Genomic DNA, 17419 nt, shown 5'->3' with positions numbered 1-17419 from the left:
GTATGAAATGGCAATTTGTATCAAGATTTGTTTCAAAAAGGGTGAACTTCTCATTTTGAAGTTAAGTTCGAAGTTTGCTTTTTCTTTAAAGACTTTTTTTTATATTTGGAGATTTTCGAAAGGTTGTCCGATTAATGAATTTTCAGAGAATTAACTACTTTTTTGTGAGAATTATGTGCTCATGTAGAAAAACGGCTGCTTTTTGTTTCACTCATTCCTCTAGACTTCTTGAACACAAATTTCAAATCAATGTTATTTGAGCCGTAGTCAGACTTATAAATGGTTTTTTCAAATTGATTGAAGGCTAAACTCTGTCTTGCAAAAGGTTCAAAGAATCGAAAACATTCAAACTTTCAGCATTTGCTTTGAACTTCCTATGACATATAATTTTCAGTTTTAATGTTTTTTCCACAAATTTTTAAATTTGTGTTCTCAGAAAATTTATTTTTACAAACCTAAGTTGATGGTTGCTTTTCTATCAATTGTTTGTGCTTTTTTCACCAGGTCAAATTTTCTCAAGTTTTTGGCATAAAACATAAAACAGAAGTCACCTTGACGTGGACAATTAGCAAATAGCATCTGCGACGGGGGGGGGGGTAAAATTTATATCCCCATAAGCTTAAAAGAGAGTAGATCCGGGGCAAGATACAATGCAAGATTCCTCCAAAATGACCGTTTTTTTTTCAGGTTGTCTGTGTGTGGAGATAGGCGAGAGCGTGCAGTGCTACAAGTGTTCCACTCAGGGGCCAGATGTGAGTCCTTCCTGTCACACTGACCATGCATCTCTCGGAACTGAATCATGTGATGGGTTCTGCTATGTAAGTTTGTATAAATTATTAAAACTCTGAACGCATTTTTTTCATCACTAGAGTCCCCAAATCTAAATTGGTTTAAATACGGTTCGAGTAAATGTGACCTCAGATTAGTGAACTAAATCCGTTTTAAAGGATGAATACGTGGGAGAGCAGCATTTCACCGCGGATTTCCCCGATTCTTGTCTTCTGCCCATTTTGAGCAAAGATTGCCTTTAAGGAAACTGACTAACCCTCGTGTTAAACATGTGTTTATACTTCTGAGGCGCGTTACCCAAGATCGCTTTGATCAGACCCATGGGAGTTGTGGAAAAGGGGTCAATGCGTCCCTAGAACATAATCTGGACAAAAATGACATCTTCTTGAGGTCACCTGTCTGGAGGTAGCAGGGTCCCGACAAAAAGTCAATGACCCAAGTCGGTCTGAGATCCCCTCTCCACGTCTCAAGCGGGTCTGGAATGTCACTGTCCACGGCCCAGTTGAGTCTGATTAGAGTCGTTTACGGTCATTTTTGTCGGGAACCCCCTGTTGTTAAATTGACCCAAGTCAGACTGTTTTTCTTTTAAAAAAACTAACAGACAAGGTAGCAGCATGCACCTCTTCTATTAACAAATGCGACTGCACCTCTGGTACCACAATCTAAATTGCGGCCAAGAAAGATAATATGTAATTAGGGGGATCAAGAGTTGTCAATTCCTGGGACGAGAAAGAACATTTTAATATTACGGTCAAGAAAAATCCATCGGTCAAGCATGATCAATTCATGCGTCGAGCCAAAGACTTTTTATAAGTCTGCAGCCAGGAATACAGTGCATTGCACCAGCGGAGTCAACTTAAAAGACGGAGATGGTTGAAAACCGCCAAAAGAGAAGAACTTTTTCAACTCCTAATATAAAGCAGTTAACTTAGCTGGAGAGTATTGCTACATTATTTGATATTGAGTTCTGATTGCTCAAAATTGGAAATGATGAAGGAACTTCCATGCTGACTACCTGCTTATAAGCAGTAGTGAGCAGTAAAGTTGCACTTAATAAAGAGGCAAACATGTAGACTCACAAAAAGACTTTAGCTCGACGCATGATTTGAGTATAGCTCGAACCATTTTTTTGTTTGAGTCAAGCAAAAGTTGAGCCGATATGTGTCGAGCTGAAGTCCGGCTACCTGAATTTGAGTTTGGCAAAAATTGAAAATGGCAATTTGGTTGGAGCAGAATTCGACGTGCGATTTATTTGATTACAGCAAAGTTTGAGCATAATATTTGAGTCTAAAATCCAGCTGTTCGGTAAAGTCCAGCTAAACTCATATCAGAGCTTAATGGGTCGAGAATGGTCTTTTCATACTATTCTTATGCTGAGCATTGTCTTTTCACCAGTCGAGATAGAAAGAAAATTTAGGAAATTATTGCAGTTCACTGCTGTAATTTTACAAAAATCAAAACATTTCGGGTAGAAATCTCGGTTTTTGTGGTAATTTATTTTTCAGATCATTTGTATTTCGGTAAAATGATTTAGCGTTTTTTAGTGGCCATCAATTAAAGTCATTGTTGGTTTGGTACTCTTATTACGAAGAAAACATTGTGTTCTTTCAAGTAAACTTACCCAAAATATTTTTCATTGATCACGACTACGATTCAAGTATAGGGCTGTAAGTGCATGTGTAGAATACACTGGCAATAAATAAAAATTTTACAGTTGCTCCAAAATTGTAACTTCCTTGGACATTTGTTCACTCGATGCCTGATGACGAATGATCAAAAATGACGCAAAATTAACTGGCTAAATGATCGTTTTGTGCATATAGGTCCTCGACTTTTGATTAAATTCAGAGGGGAACTCGTGTGCTGAACTTGGTAGTGATTTCTCTGTCAAATTTAACCGTTCAAATATGATTGACATTTATGTGTGTCCAACTGAAAGATAAAATAATCATTAAGACCAATTGCATTGAAAGTGTCGTGGTCGACAACACGGGTCAAAGAATCCATAAGTGGAATTTAAAATTAAAATTGGAACTGAAAATATAAAAAATTATCTCGTATTTATAGTATTTATCTATGCGAAAATAGACAGGGAAAATTAAGATTAGCTAAAAACATTTTACGTGATTGACATGCAAAGATTTTAGTTTCGAATCCCGGAAGCGATTTTCTATTTTCATCAATATTTCATGAGAATCAAATAGGGCCTAGCTACAATCGAGTTCGTAAGTTGGAGATCGGTGAATGTTAGAATCAGGTTTCTCTTGGTGGGAGAAATTACTTCTGACATATTATTGATAGGTCAATAAGATAATGATAGCGCCAAGACTGAATTAGATTTGAGTTTAGTGTTGTGGCCGTTACTTATTGACAAAGTTCGTCAGGTAAGTTCTTTTTTCGTTCTTTGAAATTTTAATAAAACTTCTGAGTTTCATGCTGTTTGTTTGAAACCATCACATCCTCCCTCTTTTTTCAAGCAATTTTGTGTGTATAGGTTCTCCAAATCTGTCGGGCTGTTTTCTGTTTCATGTTGATGTTCGTGAAGGCTCTGCTGGTTCAGGTTGTCGATACTCTGCAGATGATATGGCTGCAGAAGCTTCATCTTGGTGTGAAGGTTGCTCATCTGTGTTCTGAAGATGTGGTTCTGATTGAGATATGGTCTCCTCAACTGATGGTCCAGTTTTCACATTGTCCTCGTCCAGCCATGTAATTTGGTTGTCGCTCACTAGAGTAGTCCGTGTTGAGTTTTCGGGCTGTATGAAAGATGTTCAAGCCCTGCTTGATGATGAAAGTAATAGGAGCTGTCTTCGTCTTCTCATTGGCCTTGAATAGAATGGGTTCTCACAAGTCGAAATGTGCTGTTTCTGGTAAAGTCACACTGCGTTCCAACAGGAGTTCAACTGGAGTTTTGCCCACTTGTCTTTGAAGTCTTGCGATGTGTCATCAGTGCCCTTTGCAGGAATGCTCCAAATAACACAATAAGGTTGGGACTCCACGCTTGAAGTGCTCGCTTCACTGTCTGAACTGCTCTTTCAGCTAATCCATTAGCTCATGGATGACGGACGAGTGATTCCATTTTCATAATTCCCAGTGATTCACACCACAGTTTATGGTCACCACTTACAAATTCAGCACCAATATCAGATACTAAAATTTTTGGTACTCCGAATCTTGCAAAGACTTGACTACGATATATTTTAACTGTTTCGGATGTTATTTTTCTTGCGGGAAAGCTTCTATTCAGCCAGAACCCGCGTCAACAATTACTAAGATATTGCCTTGGGCATTAACATAGCCCGATTCCCTGGGGGGCCAAGCCACCACGCTATCATCCTAAATGATTACTCAGTTACATTCTTCTCAGGATGTGTCTCATGCGCTTTTGCCGAAAAACCAAGTGTCGCAGTTTGGGTGGAATGAAAGTAACAACACCTTGGAATATGATTCCATTGTGTATGGTCAGTGCATCATTGTGTTGTTCGAATCTTTTTCCCGCTTCTGAACACTTTTCCGTTTCCAAATGCTTCTATTTATTTTTTCATTATGTCTTGGAAGAGTCTGTTTGTTTCAATTTCGGTTTTTTTCTGCTTGGGTCACCAAATCACTCTGAGCGAAATAGATGTTTTTGATTGCGAAGCACACTCGATCGTTGTCGAAATCGTCTTCGTCAAAATTCATTCTGCTCAATGCATCTGCGTGGTGTATCTGCTCTCCTGGTGTGTACTTCTGTTCAAAGTCGAAACCCATTAGTGCTATTGCCCTTTTTGTTATTCTAGCTGATGATGTATTCGGGATCTCCTCGTCTGGTGCAAAGAATTATTTGAGTGGTTTGTGGTTCGCTGTAGGGTAAATCTTCTACCTTGAAGGAATTGCTTCAATCGTGTGACGAGAAGCACAATTGCCAGTGCTTTCCGCTCTATGTTCCAGTGGTTTTGCTCCGGTGGAGTCAACTTTCTTATACATATATAAGATACATAAATGACTGGATATCCTTCTTGCGAAGGAACACCGTCAATGGTTTTTTTAGAGGCGTCAAAAGTAACTGTTGCTTCTTTGTGTAAAATATATGGCTGTACAATTGGTTAAGCACATTATTCATTTTTTGTGTCTTCAAAGGCCTTTTGTTGCATTTTGCTCAATGAGAAATCGTTATCTCTCATGTTATTCAAGGGTAGCTTTTTTGTTGCAAAATCAGGAGTCTTTTTTCCGTTAAAATTAGCTAGCCCAACAAACGATTCGAGTTGTTTAATGTTAATTGGTGCTTTTGCATTTTTGTTTTATCAAAACGTTTTAGATCTGGTGCCATTCTTTCCTTTGAAATGAAGTATCTTAAAAAACTATTGCCAACGACTGATTTTGAGTTAGTTTTTTTTCTCATTAAAAGTAAAGTTTTTCTCACGTAGTTGACTCTTGACTGCAAGCGTTCTCTTGTCGAACTGCTCCTTGGTAGTTCCATAGACCAGCACATTGTCTTGGAACATCACAACAACTTTGATTCCTTCGAGTGTTGACTCGATGAAATTCTAGAAGATTGAAGACGAGTTCTTCAATCCCTGAGGTAGTCAGTACATCTTGAACAGTCACTAAGATGTGTTGATTATGCATATATATTTTGCCTGTTTGTCGAGGTCATAATGATAGTAGGCATCTGAGAGGTCAATTTTGCCAAAGTATGAGGCCCCATGTAAGTTGTGAAAGATCGTCTCCATGTCTGGTATTGGGTAGTCCTCATCAATGACCTTGCCATTGATATGCACTTTCGAGTCCACAAAAAGTCTCATTTCTCCACTGTTCTTTCTCTGCCAAACCACTAGAGATGCATTAGTGACTCCTCCGTGCTGTACCGGTTCAATGTTGCCCTGTCGGACCATCTGTTCCAGCTTTTCTGTAACCTTGTCCTGAAGAGGTGGACGTATTTTTCTGGCTTTGCAGAACAATGGCCCTGATCCTTGTATCGGCTTCACATGAGCTTTGTAACCCATCTCAGCAGGTAGGTATTTTGTTGTGATGTTGTTCACACCGTGCTTGGGAAGGCCAATTTCTTTAACGGACTGCACAACTGCTAGTTTTTTTTGTGTGTACCTGCTTCCGTTCCACTCAGCATCACAAGTAAGTGATCCCAGAAGCGTTCATTGATGACCATTATAAGCTTCGAGATGTCTTATCTTGCCATCCAACTGAGGTTTACCACGCTCAGTCTATCTTTTTGATGATATCGCTGTGCTATCTGCACCTGTGTCTACCTGAATTTTTACTTTGCAATTTTTTTTGAGATATATTCCCAAGTCGCGGACTTTCTAAAGAATTGTTCTTTAGTATAAAACAATCCCATCTCCGATGCTGTAGATGCTTGCTCTGAAGAATTGTTATCTTCTGCGTAAAAGTTATTCTGTTTATTGTAATTACCTGAATTTGGTTGGGGTTTGCTTTTACACATTTTTGAGAAGTGGCCCACCTTTTCACAGGTGTTGCATGCTTTACTTAGCGCTGGACAGGGTCTTCTAGATTTTGGCTTGCCTCCACACCTAGTGCACACACTGTTGTTTTATTAGCCGTAATTTTCTCATTTGGTTTTCGAAAGGTTGTTTTTGAAGTTGAACCCAACTTCTTCTTTCACAAAGGCTTATTACCTGATGAATAACTTGCGAGCCATTGCTTTACTTCTGAAATGTAAACTCTCAGTCATTTCAGTAACCGACGTTGCTGGTTTTGCTCTAATAACGTTTAATAGTCTAAGTTTTGCTTCAGGGCCCTTAAACCTGAAATAAGCATTATTTTTATTAACTCCTCGTCAGAGTTGGCCGTTGTTTTGAGTTTTTCGAAGTCACAATAGCGTGCTTCCGCTCTAAGACGCGCTAGGAATTCATAGTTTGACTCCCCTACAACCTGTTTTACGGACAGAAATTTAGTCCGTTCTGTAGTTACTATAATTTTGAGCTGTCAATCTGATGTCCTTATATGGAGTGTCTATCATATTCCCAGGACTAATCAGGCTCCTAAGTTTAATAATTGCATCTTGCCCTCAAATACTAAGAAAGAGATTGATTACTTGTAGGTCCTGTATAGTACCATCGGTGTTGATCTTGTCCTTTTTCTTCTCTGCGCGACACTTCGCCACAAAAACCTAATTCATAGAGTAGTTGATTCTACATTCTGTAGATCCAAAATTTGTCTGTCTGTAGCTGGTCTGGACACCATCGTTTGTCTGTCCAATTGAGAGATAAAATAATCATTATGACCAATTGGATTGAAAATTCTACTGAGAGTTTAAGCATGCCAGCCGAAAACTCTGTTCTTCTGTTTTCTGTTTAATGTTTTTCTATTTTGTGCATTTTCTGTGTCTATAAGTCAAGCCATTAGGAGACTGAGCTATCTGGTTATATGTGCAAATACCGCTCGGAGAAGGCTTTAGTTCAATTTTTTGTATTTTGAGCGCTGGTCTGGAAAAAAACGTTGAACTTTCTGCTCAAAAACGAAGCAATTGAGTTGCTGTAAGCATGGATAAAAAAGAAGAGCATATCCAAATAAATTTCGACGAAGATGAAAAATCAAATTAATAAAGAAATAGCCGTCAAGGGCAGCATTTGATTTGAGAGATTCGGATAGCAATATAAGTGCTGTTTTTAGAATTGTTTACCGCTCAGTTTTATATATATATATATATATATATATATATATATATATATATATATTGCATCTGCGTGGTGTATCTGCTCTCATGGTGTGTACTTCTGTTCAAAGTCGAAACCACCCATTAGTGCTATTGCCCTTCTTGTTATTCTAGCTGATGATGTATTCGGGACCTCATCTCCTCGTCTGGTGCAAAGAATTATTTGAGTGGTTTGTGGTTCGCTGTAGGGTAAATCCTCTACCTTGAAGGAATTGCTTCAATCGTGTGACCACAAGCACAATTGCCAGTGCTTTCCGCTCTATGTTCCAGTGGTTTTATTCCGGTGGAGTCAACTTTCTTATACATATATAAGATACATAAATGACTGGATATCCTTCTTGCGAAGGAACACCGGCAATGGTTTTTTAGAGGCGTCAGTAGTAACTATTGCTTCTTTTTCTAAATTATATGGCTGTACAATTGGTTTGGCACATTATTCATTTTTTGTGTCTTCAAAGGCCTTTTGTTGCATTTTGCTCAATGAGAAATCGTTATTTCTCATGTTATTCAAGGGTAGCTTTTTTGTTGCAAAATCATGAGTCATTTTTCCGTAAAAATTAGCTAGCCCAACAAATGATTCGAGTTGTGTATTGTTAATTGGTGCTTTTGCATTTTTGTTTTATCAAAATGTTTTGGATCTGGTGCCATTCTCTCCTTTGAAATGAAGTATCTTAAAAAACTATTGCCAACGTCTGATTTTGAGTTAGTTTTTTTTCTCATTAATAGTAAAGTTTTTCTCACGTAGTTGACTCTTGACTGCAAGCGTTCTCTTGTCGAACTGCTCCTTGGTAGTTCCATAGACCAGCACATTGTCTTGGAACATCACAACAACTTTGATTCCTTCGAGTGTTGACTCGATGAAATTCTAGAAGATTGAAGACGAGTTCTTCAATCCCTGAGGTAGTCAGTACATCTTGAACAGTCACTAAGATGTGTTGATTATGCATATATATTTTGCCTGTTTGTCGAGGTCATAATGATAGTAGCCATCTGAGAGGTCAATTTTGCCAAAGTATGAGGCCCCATGTAGGTTGTGAAAGATCGTCTCCATGTCTGGTATGGGGTAGTTCTCATCAATGACCTTGCCAATGATATGCACTTTCGAGTCCACACAAAGTCTCATTTCTCCACTGTTCTTTCTCTGCCAAACCACTAGAGATGCATTAGTGATTCCACCGGGCTGTACCGGTTCAATATTGCCCTGTCTGATCATCTCTTCCAGCTTCTCTGTGACCTTGTCCTAAAAAGGTGGACGTTTTTTTCTGGCTTTGCAGAACAATGGCCCTGATCCTTGTATCAGCTTCACTTGAGCTTTGTAACCCATCACAAAAGGTAAGTATTTTGTTGTGGTGTTGTTCACGCCGTGCTTGGGAAGGCCAATTTCTTTAACAGACTGCACAACTGTTATTTGTTTTTGTGTGTACCTGCTTCCGTTCCACTCATCATCACAAGTAAGTGATCCCAGAAGCGTTCATTGATGACCATTATAAGCTTCGAGATGTCTTATCTTGCCATCCAACTGAGGTTTACCAAGCTCAGTCTAAATTTTTGACAATATCGCTGTGCTATCTGCACCTGTGTCTACCTGAATTTTTACTTTGCAATTATTTATTGAGATATATTCCCATGTCGCGGATATTCTAAAGAATTGTTCTTTAGTATAAAACAATCCCATCTGCGATGCTGTAGATGCTTGCTCTGAAGAATTGTTACCTTCTTCGCAAAAATTTTTCTGTTTATTGTAATTACCTGAATTTTGTTGGGGTTTGCTTTTACACATTTTTGAGAAGTGGCCCACCTTTTCACAGGTGTTGCATGTTTTACTTAGCGCTGGACGGGGTCTTCTAGATTTTGGCTTGCATCCAAACTTAGTGCACATGTTGTTATTTTATTAGCCGTATATTTTTCATTTGGTTTTCGAAAGGTCTTTTTGAAGTTGAACCCAACTTCTTCTTTCACAAAGGCTTATTACCTGATGAAGAACTTGCAAAAGCCATTGCTTGACTTCTGAATTGTAAACTCTCATTCATTTAAGTAACCGACATTGCTGGTTTTGCTTTAATAACGTCTAGTATTCTAACTTTTGCTTCAGGGTCCCTTAAACCTGAAATAAACATTATTTTTATTAACTCCTCCTCAGAGTTGGCCGCTGTTTTGAGTTTTTCGAAGTCACAATAGCGTGCTTCCGCTCTAAGACGCGCTAAGAGTTCATCGTTTGACTCCCCTACAACCTGTTTTACGGACAGAAATTTAGTCCGTTCTGTAGTTACTATAATTTTGAACTGTCAATCTGATATCCTTATACGGAGTGTCTATCATATTCCCAGGACTAATTAGGCTCCTAAGTTTAATAATGGCATCTTGCCCTCAAATACTAAGAAAGAGATTGATTACTTGTAGGTCCTGTATAGTACCATCGGTGTTGATCTTGTCCTTTTTCTTCTCTGCGCGACACTTCGCCACAAAAAACATAATTCATAGAGTAGTTGATTCTACATTCTGTAGATCGAAAATTTGTCTGTCTGTCTGTCGCTGGTCTGGACACCATTGTTTGTCTGTCCAATTGAAAGAAAAAAATAATCATTATGACCAATTGGATTGAATATTCTACTAAGAGTTTAGGCATGCCAGCTGAAAACTCTGTTCTTCTGTTTATTGTTTTTCTATTTTGTGCATATTCTGTGTCTATAAGTCAAGCCATTAGGAGACTGAGCTATCTGGTTATATGTGCAAATACCGCTAGGAAAAGGCTTTAGTTCAATTTTTTGTTTTTTGAGCGCTGGTCTGGAAAAAAACGTTGAACTTTCTGCTCAAAAACGAAGCAATTGAGTTGCTGTAAGCATGGATAAAAAAGAAGAGCATATCGAAATAAATTCCGATTAATTTTCAACGAAGAGGAGAAATCAAATTAATAAAGAAATAGCCGTAAAGGACAGCATATGATGTGAGATGTGAGAGATTCGGATAGCAATGGAAAGGCTATTTGTAGAACCATTTGCAGCTCAGTTTTATATATATATATATATATATATATATATATATATATATATTGTATATGTTATATATATATATATATATATATATATATATATATATATATATACATATAGATTCTGCTTCGAGCAGAAATAATGGCAGTCTAAATAGTAAGCCGAGTGGAGGTGTTCAATAGAGTCGAAACGATAGTCCAAGCTCTCTCTTATTGGTCTCATTGTGGATTTTTTTTTTAATTTGAAGATTTAAATTGTATTGGGATATTATTTTTCTTACTCTATTTTTTTTTCGAAAGCTGTTGAATGGTAAGCAATTCATACACTCCCAGTAGAATCAAACAAGAATCAAGATCAGCAAAAAACTGCAAAACCGCTACATAACAAAACGTAGTAGTGAGCAGTACTTGGGGCAACATGCTACATCTTAGGGATTCTTAAGTTATTTTTTGAGATAGAAGAAATTGATCAGTCAAAAGTTTTGCGGAGAAACAATTCTTGAGAAAACACGCTGTCGAAACAAAATGTTCAATTTAAAATCCCAAAATAAGCATCCCGTTGTTTTTTGAGGTTAAAAACTAAAACACATCGCTCCGTAGATGAGAAACATTATAAATGCCTTACTAAGTTTTAAATTAAAGTGGGAAGAGATTTTTTTCGGCCTCCAATGCTAGAGTTCCCACGTTTGACCCACTTAACAGCCAGACCCCTCAAATAAGAAAAACGCATTTTTTCCCGAAAAAATTCTTGTATAATCTTGGCAACTAAAATAATCTCACCAAATCTCAGAAAACTCTTGGCAACCAAATCTCGGAAAACTGGCCGCAGAAATTTTCATTAAAACGTCAATATTATCATGACAAAAAATTTGACATTAATTCTAAAATTCAACGAGCATAATGCGATAAATCATTTTTTGTAAATATTTTTTGCTGCATTATAAAGAACTATGTTGCTGAGTTTGTTAAGTATGGTCGGTTTCAGACTATTGTCGGTATGATAGACAAGAAATAATCTCTGTATTGGTTGGAATTTTTTTCGTATGTTGGGAACGTGAGAAATTATTCAAAATCTGTTTATAAACTTATTGTTTTGTGTGGCCAATGTACTCCACAGCTGTTTCAGCTTCAATAACTAAAATCTATTTAAGAATATCGATGAATGGAATGACAGTATGTAACGAAACCCTTGATATGACCCTTTAAAGCAGTCAACGTTTTTCACTTCAATACAGCAACGGTGAATTGATAGCAGCAGTGTTTTGCTGGGATGAAATTTTGTTGAACGTTAAAATTAATGAAATTTCCCATGTTGGCGGTCTTCATCAGATGAGATGTTTCATCCTAAATAAGAAAACCTGTACATAAAATTGTATGCAGTTGTCTAAATAATTAAGCAATTGTAACACTATTGTAGACGATTTGGAATTGGTTGGTGGTGGCATGAGGCCTGAGTAAAAGCTCGCCAGAAAAATTAAATTTACAGATTTATAGAAAACTTGTCAGTTCTGGGTACCAATAATTGTACTTAATTATGCCAGCATTTGTAGACCCGTGAAATCTCGTTTAACCAATATTTCAGGTTAACCAATGTTTTCTTCTAAAATCAATTGTGCCGAAAATATACTATCCCTAAAACCTATTCTATTCAATGAAAACGTCAACATCGAAAGGAATTGTAATGGAATTTCCTGTTCCCCCGGGACAAAATTTAGCTGAAATTTATGTAAGAAATGTGCTGATAGTCGCTGAAAAAATTGCAGTACTTTTAGCATTTATCTTACACCATTTCAGCACTCACCTTTCAACGCTTTCCTGACTTAGTTCGGAAAATTGCAAATTTTGAAATTTTTTCGAAAAATTTTTCTATTTCTGAATACAGAAGCAGGACCAGTGCAAGACTAAGCGGCATTGAACCAGAGAATTTAAACTTAAAATAACAGTTGGTTTGGAATACTGCCAAACGTCTTAAGAATTTTGTCAATTTTTCAGATGAAATAACAGTTATCGCTACTGTTTTATATGGCCACATTACTGGATTGAATGAAAATCCGTTGGCCATAATGAAAGCGTGACGCTTTTTCAGTTGTTCTCTTTTTCAATAATCCAAATTATCGTTTTAAAAAAGCAGTTTTTTTATTAGTGGCTCTTCGGAATTACAAAAGAGGAAAAAGAGTACATGCTGACTATGTTATAAGCAATAGTGAAAAATAAAATTGCACGCAAAATTTTTACGTAAAGAATGTGCGGAATCCTTTCTTTTTCTGAATTGTTAAAATTATGTAAGAATTGTGCTCAAATTTTGGAGCGTTGAATTTATTTAACCAATGTGTTGAAATATGTGTCATATTTTTGTAAGAAGTTTCCTGATTTTATGTTCGAAATGTGCTGAAAGTGCTGACTTCGTGATTTTTTTTAATGTTGAAATCATTTAAGGAACGTGATGAAAATTGTGCTGAAATTTTGTAAGAATTGTGTTTAAAAGTGCTCAAAAAAATTTTATTCGGCACATTTAGCGGATAAAAAATAATATTTCAGCATATTCAGCATATTCCTTATTTAATTTTAGCACTTTCAGCACATTTTTACAGAACTTTCCACGTACACTCCCTCGCATCTCGACCCGGGTTTTGTAGAAGTAAAACCGATGATATCGACAATTGAAATCATAAAATCATTAAGGCCATTTAATTCTAAAACGAGCAAACAAAAGTAATCTTTCTCAGAAAAGAATTTTCATGTTCAGACTTACATGACTTTGAGACTGGGCGCGGTTCAGGGTACGACCAGACGATGCCAGACTCAAACTTGCGTGGCAACCTCCAACGATGGAACCGCCAAGGATTTCACAGGTACTTTATCATCTATAAGTTACCACAAAAGAAGTTATGAATTGCAGCTTCAATAGAATTGATTCAAGGAATAAAATTGTCTAAAAAGATCTTTAAAGGTTTTTAAAAAATTTAACGCGGAATTTACTTTTAAAAAATCTAAAAAAAACAAGTGCTTTTCGTTCGCCAACAAGCAAACAAATTTTGTTATTATAATAACTATTCAAAAACTCTTGGCTTGATTTCTTTTCTCGTAAGCGTTATGACTTCCTGTAAGAATTTTTCGATCAATATTTATTCGAAAAAAAGTATAGGAGTTGATGTCAATTGCCAGAGATAGAACAAAAGAGGAACTATCAATGCCATGACAATGAGGAAGAAACTTGGAATTGCACGAATTCCGAAAGAAATTAAAATGTCCTGGTCTCAGTGAAAATGATTGATTGCCTGTGAGCTATTTTTTTCCCATAAAATTAGGGACACCAACGTCATAACACTACTTACTCTATTAAACATGCAATTTGACATACAATTTGCACAACAGGAACACAAACTGTGAATTGCTTTCAATCGCTTTTATAAAAAATAGCTTTGTATTTGGTTATTTCATCTATTTTTTTTTCTTGAGTAAAATAGATATGACTTACGAAAAAAATGACCCTTAAAATCACAAAAGAAAGGTCTATGTGTTTGTGTTATGACGAAATTGTGAAATAATCCTTCATTTTGTTTAGCGACTCTGTCAGAAATTCTTTTTTGATTATTAAACTAGTGATAAACTTTATTGTTTATGATGAAACTAAATATAAGAACCTTGTTATTTATATCACTTGGCAAATGAGCAGAAAAACTACAAAACTGAGCCAAATTTGATATTTTAGCAAACCAAATGAATTTTTGTGCTTTGTTTCCACAAAATAATATTTCCACAAACTAATGTTTCCACAAAATAATAAATAATATTTTCAGTGGTAATTACGTTATCCCTTTGTAATTCATCTAGAGTATCAAATGCTTAATCAAAAAGCTGCGTTAATGCGATTTTTTGATTCGACCCACTTTAGTGTGGGAGGAACTATATAATCAAACGGGTTTTTTTGTTCAGAAAACTTTGGCCGATCGATATAATCATCGTAGAGAGTTGTGACTGGTATCAATAAAAAGCCCCTCCAACGTAGAACATAGAACTAAAAAGATTTTTTCTATTTTCTTTTTTATAGGGAGTTATCGAGGTTTAAATTTTGTGAATATTTGACGTAATTCAGCTGCGTCTTTTTTCACGTTTTCGGTATTTTTGGCGTAGTTTTCGTCAATTTTGCTAAAATTGTTCATTTGTTAATGATTTTATCTCTAGAGATAAAAGAGGGTTGCTGAATTCTTCGATCCTGAGTTTTTTGGCTAGAATTATAGCTAATTTTTTTGAAGCTCGACTCTTTTTGGAACCAAATTTTGGACCAAATTTGCTCTTTATCCCACTGGTTTCAAATTTGCTCGAAGTGGATACCTTAAAATTGCGGCCATATTCTTTTTAAGCTGACAAACAAGCTAGTACTACGCCTGCTAGCTTTGAGAGTCTTCTGGAATTATTATTTTTTCAATTTTTTGCAAACTAAAACTCGATAATTATACAAATTGATTTTTTTTTAACAAACTGAAAAATTTTATTGAAAAAATGATCTATTTCGCAACCATTTGAACAAATGAGTATTCTGTTAGACGCGCAGTAACATGATCTATACTGAGCTAATCTTGATCTCGCCATGGATTCTAGCGAGAAGAAACTTCTTAGATTTCAAAATATTTCCGCTCTGTAGAGGTCTTTTATGTAAACTTTTATTTACTTACCAAAATTTTACTTTAGCAAAATTCAAATCAGGGCTCAATGAATGACAGATACTATTAGAAAAACAAAGGCTCAACAAGAATAAATTGCGGTTTCAGAAAGTGCTCATGGTTTTGGTGGCTCTTACTAATTGTTTTCGTAAAAAAATTTTTATGTTTTTCTTGAACTTTTGCTTTCATTTGTCATTTGTTGTCTTTTTTGTAAAGAGACTTATTGTCCACAATCAAAGATCCAGTTATTTTTAGGAGGTATAATTGAATCTAGACAATTCTTTCAGTCTGTTATGACTTTGAATATAATTGTTTGAAGAAAACATCGGTTAATTTTTTCGGCTGTTATCTAATGTCTGTTATGACTTTGAATATAATTGTTTTAAGAAAACATCGGTTAACTTCCGGCGCAGTCTTAGTAAAAGCAAGCAAAAACCCATTTTTTCTACAAAGTACATTTCGTATTGATTAAACGTTCAACTAGTGGTCTCTTTTTTTTACTACACATTTTCATTTTGTTTTTGAGCATAATTGCAATTTTTATGAGTTCATTTTTTCCTTTTTGTTTATTTGTCAAATGATCAAATTATTGACAAGTTCAATTGAATGAAAGCAGAGTAGGAAAAATACAGAGCGTTGGAAAAAAGCGAATCTGGAGATGTTAATTGTTTTAGTTTTATAGTTTATGATTTTTGAGCTGAGACACAGTTATCTCGCAAAATTTAAAAGGATTGTTTGTTTTTGCTTATGTTTGTCTCTTCTTTGCTGTTGTGCGCCATATACCCAATAAAAATAGTTCTCAATAGCCTCCCCAGCACGTATAATTCAACCTAGTTAAAGATTTCAGTTTATAGCTGTTTGTTTTAACGACTTTAAAATTAAAATAGTAGAATTTTTTCTAACTGCATCATTTTTGCTTTCATATTCATAAACATGTAACTCAATCTCATTAGTTAAAATTCTCAATTACTTTTGGTTGATTCAAACATTTTTCAAATATGTTTTGCGCTTGGTTATGCGTTGTGATCCATTGCTTGGACCATTAACTTCACAAAAATTTTCGAGATTTCTGTGCAGTTAAATTTTTGGGCTTCTTTTTGTTGTCATCTCCTCGTAGTCCTCTTATAGGGCAGGTTTTTGAATGTTGAAATGGAAAAGAGTTACATTCTACAGTTTTTGCTGGTATCATCTTAAATTTATAGTGCTTGAACGGTGTGATCTCGTAAAATTGTTTGAAGTTTTGGCTTCTTGAAATAATTGTTGCTATTTTGTGGGGTCGTGACTTAGTCTTATTATTAACAAGCCCATTTGGCTTCCTGTTTTTGCAAAATCGCTGTTTCTAATAATCCTTCGCTGTTTGTTGAGATTTTAATTCTTTTATGGCTATTGAAACTACTATTTTTCGAAAACAAATTTGGTTTTTGAGCTTAGTCATTTTTTTAAATAGTTTTTCGGTCGATTTGTAGCTCAGTCTTTGTAAACACAGTCACAACCCGTTTAAAGTGAAATATAGTTTGATCTCTCTAACGGTTTTAGCTTCAAATATTTGTTTCTCGGCTTTGTTACTACTGTAACTACGATATTTTTTAAAATGTTTGAGGTTTTTTTCATGTTTGTAATTTTTATAGGAATTTTGTTTTCTTTTTTATTCAAAACAATAATCCTAGGATCCATTGATTTTGAAATTTTGCGCAATTGACCATTGGATAAAGAAATGTCTCATTTGCTTCCTATGGAGATATAAATGAACCTTTTAGGGATTTCAGTTGATATCTAATGACATTAATAACGGTAAATTTAATTGTTTTCAAAAATGGGAAAGTATTTTTGAACTTCGCAACTCTTTGCAATTTTTTGTCGACCTCAAAACCAGCCACATTGAGTACAGGTCTCATGTCTTTTCTAATGAAGTGTAGGTTTAATTGTTTCGTTTAGGTTTTGTCTGATATGAGCTTGATTTTGTTATGATTTCATTTATTATAGACATCGTGTTTCGGTCGTAAATAATGTGTGTTGTTTGATATTTATTATTGTCCTTTCTCACAGTCCTATTTTAGGTGGCATTTGTGTATTCCATTGGTTGTTTATGAAACGATTTGTATGTTTTTGAAAGATTTCTATCTCTTCGTCATTTGGTAGCCAATTAACTCAAGAATGTGGATGGGCGGGGTCTGAACCTTATGTGCGTACGCACATTACCGAGCCTTCTGGTCAATTATATTGTCTCTGGTCTGACAAAAAATCCAACCCAGTCAAAAAGTGTTGCGTTTATCAGACAAAGTGTGTAAATTGGAAGAATATCTATTT

The 17419-nt window shown here is 35.7% G+C and overlaps 2 protein-coding genes across 2 annotated transcripts in view; both read left to right on the top strand.

Moving 5' to 3' along the window:
• Positions 1-17419, top strand: part of LOC142345753 (potassium voltage-gated channel subfamily A member 1-like) — a 488213-nt gene that overhangs the window by 163511 nt on the left and 307283 nt on the right. The window lies entirely within an intron of this gene.
• The window catches only part of LOC142345751 (uncharacterized), a 42665-nt gene that overhangs the window by 23099 nt on the left and 2147 nt on the right, over positions 1-17419 (top strand). Inside the window, exons 2-3 of the mRNA XM_075398054.1 lie at positions 688-818; positions 13195-13300. Coding sequence (XP_075254169.1) covers positions 688-818; positions 13195-13300 — 237 coding nt within the window. The remainder of the gene's footprint in view (positions 1-687; positions 819-13194; positions 13301-17419) is intronic.

Source organism: Convolutriloba macropyga, chromosome 9, assembly GCF_964194025.1.
Source record: "Convolutriloba macropyga chromosome 9, txConMacr16.3, whole genome shotgun sequence".
Taxonomy (NCBI): domain Eukaryota; kingdom Metazoa; phylum Xenacoelomorpha; order Acoela; family Convolutidae; genus Convolutriloba; species Convolutriloba macropyga.
Note: the sequence above shows the minus strand (reverse complement) of the source record. Positions and strands in the feature narration are given on the sequence as shown.